Source organism: Hesperophylax consimilis, chromosome 12 (genome assembly GCF_061612785.1).
Source record: "Hesperophylax consimilis isolate HC1 chromosome 12, BYU_Hcon_1.0, whole genome shotgun sequence".
Classification (NCBI taxonomy): Eukaryota; Metazoa; Arthropoda; class Insecta; order Trichoptera; family Limnephilidae; genus Hesperophylax; species Hesperophylax consimilis.
Genome location: NC_142847.1, coordinates 28,684,339 through 28,694,004, shown reverse-complemented (window position 1 = coordinate 28,694,004; position 9,666 = coordinate 28,684,339). Strand labels below are relative to the sequence as shown.

Sequence of the window (9,666 nt, the reverse complement as noted above, 5' to 3'; positions counted from 1 at the left end):
CATCACTGCATTAGACAAACTGCTAAAAAGCAGTTTATCGGGACGTTTTTGCCTTATATTTGTAAAGTGGGTAAAATATAATAAAAAATAAAAATTATTTTTACCTATGAGTGAAGTTTTCCTTTCTCCTCTTTCATGCCAGAGTTCCATATTTGTTGAGAACTTGAGAATTGGTCCAAATCTGACCGTCATGCTGCGTTCCAGGAAATCTTGCATTCACATCAAAAATCACCAAGAAGGAAAGACATCTTAATAATTTACTATAGACAATGATTTTAACATGTTTTAAATGTATGTAGTATAAAGCATAGCATAAGTACTATAGAATACTATTAGAATATAATACAGGAATCCTTGAAGTTGTTGGGAGTAGTATGCATAGTCCCGATGGCAGGTAATCTTCGATAGAAGAGGGAAAATGTAGAAACATAATATTAGTATTTGGCAGATACACCTACCAAACAGAAAATGATGACGGATATTCCGGAGAATATTGATGAACATGTGATATAAGAATAAAACTTACGTGACTGGCAATTACCTGAGTACAATTTGTTGCTGCATTCAGTTGTGTTAGGATTTCCCTGGAGGTAGGCAATCTTTTATAGGAGAGAATACAGGAAGAATAATCACATTAGTACATGAAAACGGATAACGTGAAAGGTTCATTACATTCTATGCAATCAGCAGTTCACCTCATTCTCGGTGTCCCTTCTAAGGGGGCACCCTCTGGGTCTTGATTGTAGATGTCCTGTCATCTGTCATCCTTATTACATGAACAGCCCATTCCAGTCTTTGGGACCTACAGAAATTTACAATTAGCCACAAGAAAATACCTAATAAATCTAAACAAAACACGAAACGGCAAAAACAAAGCAAAATAAAAAGGTAACAGTTTCAACTGGGAATCGAACCCAATATATCTGTCTTACCGAGACAACGCCTCTAACCACTCGGTCATTGGGACCTAATACGTCATTTTTGTCATTCTCATATTTCAAATTCAGAATTAACATAATTATCAGGCAAATGATTTTTCCTATATTTTTGGCAGCTATCTTTTTGAATAATTACAAAGTTCTATGGAATCGGTTTGTAACCTGAAATTTTTTTTAAATGTTTTTTTTTGTGTCTCGGATAAACACATCCGATTTATATTATGTGGGACACCTATTGACCTTTTCTAAAAATCAAAATGAATTTTCTATTTTAGATTACATTAATGGGTATAACCTCAAAGGTCTTCAAAATAATAGTTATTTCAATAAAAATTCTATAATATACTGTTTAAAACACATTGGTAAAGGTTACGAATTCCGCTTCACGGTAAATATGGAATGTTTACTTTGAATTAATACTTGAATTTAGTTATATTATTACTAAAAGTTACTATAAATGTTGGGGAACCTTTAATAACGCCTGCTCGCGTCCCCTTTAGAGTTATATCCCAGTTTTCAAGTAGTTTGTGGGCTACTCTAGGTTTGTATAGACTGGTTTGTGATTTAATTCTAATACGATATTATGAATATAATCCAACTCTTGATATGAACATAGTCGCCGTCGGCTGCGACTATAACGGCGCCGCATACTAATTGACATATCGCGTAAGTGACTTAATAAACCAAATTAAGAGTGCGTATTTTTCCGTTTCCCCTACATAATAAATCATGTTTTGAATTAATAAAGCTAAATCCAAAAATATTGAAAGTGGAATATTACGTATTAAGAGTGAAGCGGAATAAGAGAAAAATAATAACACATTATATTTTTGAGTGACACACTGTCATCAAGCAGGTGAAGTAATACATCAAAATAATAATGAAAACGGAAAAAAGCAACATATTTAGTAAGAGTAAAGTCGATTTAACATGCATTAGTAACGATTCAAGGGATAAGTTATTAAAGCCTCCTTAATGCATTTACATCGTACATTCTGTATAATGAAATGCACCGCTACTTCTGCATATGTTTACCAATTTCATTCAATCTAGGCAGAAGCGAGCAACTGAACAACTTCGTTCTGATTTTGTTGTTAATTTTTTTGGTCTGCTGTATGCTGTATTGATAATGATATTATTGATTATGGGATGGGGCGGTTGTGCTGAATCCGTTATTACAAAAACTAATTTTTAGACTTATATTTAACCCTTCAGGCCTCTGGCATATTGACTGTTACTTTTTTTAAAGAGGCTGTCCTCTGACAATAATAATAGTCAGAGAAATTATGTGTAATTATATAATTGCTTCTCAATAAATTCCAAATAAATGGGATATTTCTGAACAGAATTAATAATTGTTTTTAAAAGGTGATATAATACACCTACAAATTTGATTTTTATAAATAAGCATATAATTTTTAGAATATTAAAATTTTGAAATCAAACATAAAAGGTTTTAAAAATGGTTCACTTTAGGTTTTTTAGTCGTAACGCTGAACTAAAATTACTGATAATGCAATAAATCACATATTTTATTAGTCAAATGTATTATAAACATTACTGCTACCTCACTTTTTGTCATTTCAAAAATAGTTAGTAAAGAATTAACAAATAATCATAATAGTCATAACTTATTCTCAAATTGCGGTCAGAACTTTTGGTTTCATAGAGGTGTACATATTAATTATGTTGTGGTTAACTTATGTATTTAAATGTAGAGCTTGGTATTTTTTCTTTCTAACAGAGTTTAGTACATATTTCTATCTATAACGGTTAGGAAGACACAACGATTTTTAAGAGACCATATAATATGAGTTGTTCCACAAATCGAACAAATTGACGGATAATAGCTGTTTGTTCAAAAAACACACGCTACATATGGAAAAATAACCTGCAGGTATCTCCATAACGTCAAGCACACACCTGCTTTTCATCAAACCTGGGGGCTGGTCCCTAAAACTAGAATCACATTCGTTCAATGACAATTCTGGTTCATCGCTTCTAAAATATACAATGCATTGAGTACCTACCGATATAAAGGCAAATAATTCTATATCCCTATTTACTATCTGTGTGAAAACAGTTGAACATGTTGAACAATAAATTAATCTGGCATATTGACCGTTATATTTCTTAAAGAAGCTCTAAGAAGGTTGGAAAATTTGTGTGTATTAATAAATAGGTAAATGGAATCTTTCTGATCGCATTTTTGAAACATTATATGTATGTAGTTAACACTGAACTAAAATTAATTATAACGAAAAAAAAAAAACCAATTATTAGACAAATATATTTTAAGCATTACTGCCACCTCACTTTTTTGTCGTTTCAAATAAAAATAATTAATAAAAAATTAAAAAAGTTTCAATAATTTTTCTCAAATTTATTTCTTAAGTACTTAACTTCTAGATTTGAATATAAAGTGTAGTGTTTTCTCTTTCTAACACCGTTTAGATCATATTATTCCTCACTACGACAGTAAGAGAGACACAACAATTTCCATGAGACAATATGATCTGTTCCCAAAAGCGAACAAATTAACCTGACGGGTTAAAAACATGATTAATGGTCATCTTTATTGGATAGTGGCGAATTTATTTATTTGACCACTGGTAGACACCGGTGAGTAGGCAACAAAAACATAGAAACAACCTCACACCCCTGTTTTTGTTCCATTGTGACCAAACGCGGCACCCATCTTACGCACAGCTTTCTCATGTCCAAATTTTCAGTCAATACGCAATGTTTATGTTGAAATGCCTGCCATGCCTGCTAGCTAGCACGCAACATTAGGTGGATTTTTTTCACCATTTCTGCCGTGGTCATCTAATTTGGTCGACCACTGCAATGCTCGTCTTGGCAGCTCATAAGGCCTCTTTAAACTCTGCCACCTAATATTTTACTGCTGTAAACGAAGAAGCAGACTCCCCTAGAGTAGAATCTGCCTCGGGTTTGATATTGGTTGTACTGAAAACTTTTAAATGAAAGTATCACATAACGATGACCAATTTTCTCCATTTTTAAAAATTCACTGAGCGTTCACTATTGATGGTTGTCAAAGAAATAAAAAAAAATGTAGCGACTTCAAACTTCGAACTTAAGCTATATATATAAGGTTGGAACTTTCCAACCACAGGATATATTTAACCACAGGAATTTTTTTTCAAACCACCATAATATTATTAATAGGCCGGCTAATTTCGCCAAGATGCCATCTACTATTGAACTGTGTAAAAATTTTGAGAAAAAAAAGTGGCGATTGTATATCGGTGTCGATATACGATCGCCAAATGTTAGCTGTCGCCACTTTAGATGCATATTTATGGTCGTCAAATAGGCAGTGTGATATTTGTATCATATCGCTCGTGTGGTTATTGAAGATAAGATTTCTAACTATTTATTGTATTTTATTTTATAGAGCGGAGACGGTTTACATATAGTTCCCGTGAGCACTTAGGACATAGGTCCATTGTGCTATCTCCCATTTTACCTCATTCCTTTAACAGTCACCCGGTTCCTTTAATGAAGTTCACCAGGGTTCTCATTGGATATGTGGCTATGTCTTCTGGTTCTACAATGTGTCTTCCCAGGTATCTGAGCCTTGTTCCCAACAGAGCGGGACATTGGCACCAAAGGTGAATTGGTGTCTTTTCATCCTCTTCACATTTCCTGCATCTGTTGGTGTTTTCCACTCCCAACCACTGCATGTGCCTCCTGAGATGGCAGTGTCCCGTAAGTAGTCCTAGTTTCTGTCATTGAGTAGTTGTCTGGTTCGCCTTGGGTCTGGTCCGTTTATGAGTACTTTGGATTACCTCATTCCGGGTGCCCTTTGCCATTCCTCCCAGTGCCGGGATTTGACCCACCTTTCAATATGTATTTTAGTGTGACAAGCTGTTACTCCTACCGCCGCTACGATCCCGCAAGGGTGCTTTTGCCCATTTCCTTGCTAGTCCATCAATTCCTTTATGTCCTGGTACCCAGATCAGGGTTATTTTATTGATGGTAGTAATTTTTAACTAAAAACTTGATCAACTTTGTTGTGAGGGTTCACACTCGTCAATATGCTTTCAAACGTCAAGTTGATCAACTAAAATTGAAACGTCTGAACTCGCTATATCTGAAACTTTAAGGTAGGTATTAAAAGAATACAAAATTTTAGATTATTAAATAATATATTATCATCCATTACTTTATTTATAAAACTTAAAAAATGAACTTCTTGTAATTGAACAATCATGAGTAATAAATATATTGAGGTAAGTATGAAATAATAATAAAATATATTAATTATAATCATGGAAGAAGATAATACTAATAAAGCTAAACGAAACATGAAAAAGAACAGGACACAGAAAATAAAAAAAGGTAACGGTCGCAACGGGAATCGAGCCCAGGATCTCTGTCTTACCAGGACAACGTTACAATCCACTCGGCCATTGTGACCTAATTTTCTAAGTCTTTTTTTGTCCGTGTTTCGTTTAGAGTCATTAATATTACATTGATGGGTAAAACCTTCAAAAAGTTATTTGAATAAAATGAAATGGAATAATTTTATCATTTTTATCATTACCCACCCAAGTGAATTTGATTTGAAGTTTTTAAACAATTGGTTAAAAAGAAACTATGAATATTATTGAGGGATAGTAATTTATATTGTCATTATTAAGTCACATAAAAAATAATAAACCTAATTTTCCATTTATGACAGAAAATTTTACTACTCCTGTATTTCATTTTCTTCATAACACCAAATGAAAAAACACTCAATAACAATACTAATTTTGAATGTAGAAAAAATACAAACTAAAATACACAAGCTTTAATATTAGCGTTGTATCTTATTTGATGAAATAGTTTATTATAATATACAAGGAGGTACTTAATCTAAGGCTGATTATGGCTGTCGTAAAATAAAATTATTATCTCAGAGAAAGCTGTTTATTAATAAAATCTAGCTGAAACGCGGGAAAACAAAATGTATTAAATTAGCTATTAAGGCATTGATTATTTTTTTAATAACGTTTAGGTTAGGTTAACATTGAATCTGGGGTTTTAAAATATATATCTATTATGTAACCCTTACAATACTTCCTACAATGGGATTAGCAATTTTGATTGCTATACACATTCAGTTTTAACACTTTCAGACCATGTGTATATTTGAAAGTATATAAATTTCGAAAAAATTTCCTCACTACATAGAAAGAATAAAAATTGTAATTGCTGGTGTAAATGACTTGTAAGTAGCAATAGCTTCTAAAGTGTTAAATAACTCATTGTTATCAAGCATCAAATATGTTCTACCATTGCCAGTTTTAATTCAGGTCTGAAAGAGTTAACTGCGCAATCAAAGCTCAGTTCAGACTACAGATTTTAGTGAATGTGTGTAGCATGCTTAAATATTGATTGAAAATGGCTCAGACTACACTATTACAGGTACATGTATATCTGTATTCTGTAAAAATATTGTATAAATATATAATTGATTATTTTAGTTATGTTCACCACAATATTATAATATGCAAAAATTGTCTTCAAATAATATTTTAGATCAAAGTGTAAAAAACATTATCAGTACGGTTTGCTAAATTTTAACAGGGTTACAAAGCGCACAAATATCATGGCCATATTGCAGAGCTTCGGGTAAACATTCTAAGTGGAAAGTATGCCTGCAGTTATAGACTATCATGTCAGAAGCGTGAGATAGATCTTTGATGATTATTTTGCCATGGCACGCGCTGCAGAGATATTCGTCAGAGATGCATATTCCTCGTTGGTGGCCTTTTATCAGTTTCTCGTGAAGATCGAAGTAATTTCTCAATGTAATTGCCTTACACGCGTCTTGCACTGATAACTGAAGATTGTAATCCCCCATCATCTTGCCGAGTGAGTCCTTCAGATCTACTATTTCACAGCCTGGCTTTATACCTTGTATCAGCACCCTAGGGTCCACATAGTTACCGATTCTTTTCAAAAGCAGCGTTATGAATTCAGGTTTATCTAAGGAATGCGTTATTAAGTCTAGCCATAATTCCTTATCGTCGTGCTCTTGACAAAATGTAATCGCTTGGTTGATGTCTTTTAGATCTTCTATTATAATGTTCAATGCGTCCTTTGTGCTTCCTATTCTCCCTAGGAGATAGACAGTTTCTGGGTAAAACTTGGATTCCTTACAAACATCTAATGCATCTTGAATTGGATAATTGTCGCTAGATCTTAAAAATGGCAGCAATTTTTCTCTGGCAAAGTTGGCGTAAAGTTTGACTAATTTTCCGTGATATTTGCCACTGGTATCGACTTTACTCAACGCATCGAGGTACCGGTATAAGTAGAAGTTATGAGACTTGAGTTGGTCTTCTACTATCTCAACGGGTACTTCGATTTTATCCAAAAGCATTACGATGGCTTTATCGCAATCTAATTTCATAAGGGCTAAAATCTTATCGTGAATAAAATTATAAAGATTGTGCTGTTTAATAAGCTTGAAGACATCTTCATGCTGGAGTTTGAGGTACATTGACAAGGCTTTATCGTATTTTTTCTGGTGGCAATATAAAACTGCTAAAGACTCCATATAATAATTTTTATCGACATCGGTCAGTAGCAGTTGTTCGATAACCGCTTTGACAACGGCGTTAATATTATAGAGCTTAGGATTCCATTCTTGCACTAGTAACAAGAAACCCTTAGGATCAAACTTCAGATATTCATACAATATCATTTCGTAAATATGGGGTCCGAGTTTTCTATCCAAAGATTTGGGTATATAAGGACTTATCGATCTCAAACGGTTCATATTAGAAAATTTATAAACTTGTTCCTCCCAAAGAGTTCTGTCAGCCGAGCAAACTTTGGAGCAGAGTTTCGCAGCCTCTTCGTAATCGGAATTCTCAATGAGGCGATCCATGTGCAAAATTCCCACTGACGAGACAGTCTGCTTGGTTGTCTTTCCCCCGGCGTTCTCCAGCACAGTCATGGCTCGCTCGTAAAAATCATGGTCCACAAGCCACTGCACTTTATCGTCAATATCATATTGACTGGCTATCACTATGTCTTTGGGTGACACTATGAAAAATCTGTTTTCTTCAATAACCGAAGCTAAATGATATTCGTTACAAGAATATTCTTCATAACCTCTGATATTGAGAGTGTCTGATGAAACATCGACAAATTCGCTCTCTTTATAATCTATTATATTCAAGATGGGCCTCTGAGCTTTGCCTGTTTTAGGGTCCACTTCTTTAGGAAATCCCAGTAAGACCAATTGATTGTCCAAGGGTGCTAATCCACAGATATAGTATTCTGTTTGAAATGTACACATGGGGTCTACTAAGTACTCGGGTACGGCCCTGGTCTGCAGCTCCAGACTGCTGCGCTTCCGAACTACGCAGATACGCACAGTGTCTACCCATCCGATCATTAGGGTCTTGTCCGCAGCCCAGACCAAGTTGCAGCGGTATTCCTCGATGGACACCTTGGAGCGCTCCCACTTGATGAGGCCGAGGGAGCAACGCGCCACCAGGTCGTACACCCGCACCCCCACATCGCTGGCCCATGCCACAAACCTGTCCTGCCAGGCAACAGCTTGGACATATCCCTCGCACTCGCACAGAACTGTACTCTTCACCCGGTTGAGGAAACTCTTCTCATAGAGGGTTAACTTGTTGTCTCCTATCAGGAACCTCCGTCCGGATCCCGGCTTGTGGTAGTTGGGGTCGAGAGCGATGGACTTGATCACGCGGCCCAGAGAGAGGTTGTGGTTGTTCTCGGTGGAGTAGAGGCCGTGCACAATGACCTTACCGTCGTCGGAGCAGGTGGCGATGTAGTCTCCGTTACAGTCCACAGAGATGTTGTTGACGGCGATAGTGTGCGCATGTAGACCCTTGTCGCGGGCCAGCTCCTGCGGGGCCTCCTGCGAGGCGATGCACGCCGTGTTGCCCTCGTGGTCCAGCAAGTGCACCACACCCCACTGGGAGCCAACGCACACGAACTTGGGATGCACGGCGATGCAGCTGATGGCATCCTTCAGTAATATATTGAGAACGTCATTGACCATGCGATGATACTTCAACTTCGGTTCCTCCTCCGGAAGCAAACTGTCGCAACTCTCAGTTCCGACCACAGCCATTGTAGTCCGATGGTAATCCAGTTATCATGTTATTTTCAACCAAAACTTCAGATATTATGGAAGATAATTTGTAAACAAAGCTGGTGAGTCAAACGTCAAAAGAAAATTACTTTTTCTATGATTACAGTGACAGCTTGCTGATAATGTATAGTCAAAGTATTCTCTGATTTTGGAAGCTATTTTTAACTACAAACGATAAGTCGTAGTAATAAATTATTTCGAAATAATATTATTTAGAATAATTTTGGCTGATTTGTCAAGGATATGTGAAATATAAAATAGAATGATTTTTTATTATTGACAAAAATTGACACTGACAGAAGACCTACCATTTTCTTCTCTGTAAAACGTATAGAGATGGTCGATATTCCAGTCCCGGTTGTTGGAACCGCTCTTTTTCTGTCACTGGAACCATCGATGTTATTTTTCTGATGAACCGATTCCTTTCGGAATCTTATTTTTAACAACTTCCGACATTTCCCATACATTCTGATGGCAATATGCCACACTAGCTTCTCTTAGCGGCTCGAGTTGTGATTATTCATAATTTTGGGTAAACTAAAAAATTCTTCATAAACTTCTCGTTCATAGATGGTACTA

At 35.7% G+C, this 9,666-nt stretch overlaps 1 protein-coding gene across 1 annotated transcript; it reads right to left on the bottom strand.

Annotated features, from left to right (window-relative positions):
- Nucleotides 1-5,085: 5,085 nt before the first annotated feature.
- Nucleotides 5,086-9,395, bottom strand: lt (vacuolar protein sorting-associated protein light). Its single transcript, XM_089638306.1, has one exon. It carries the CDS (start codon nucleotides 9,064-9,066, stop codon nucleotides 6,523-6,525), a length of 2,544 nt encoding a protein of 847 aa, XP_089494432.1. The 5' UTR covers nucleotides 9,067-9,395; the 3' UTR covers nucleotides 5,086-6,522.
- Between the last annotated feature and the right edge of the window lie 271 nt (nucleotides 9,396-9,666).

Bases quoted from the DNA above. Each gene is read 5' to 3' on its own strand.
- lt (XM_089638306.1), bottom strand. From the start codon at position 9,066: ATGGCTGTGGTCGGAACTGAGAGTTGCGACAGTTTGCTTCCGGAGGAG.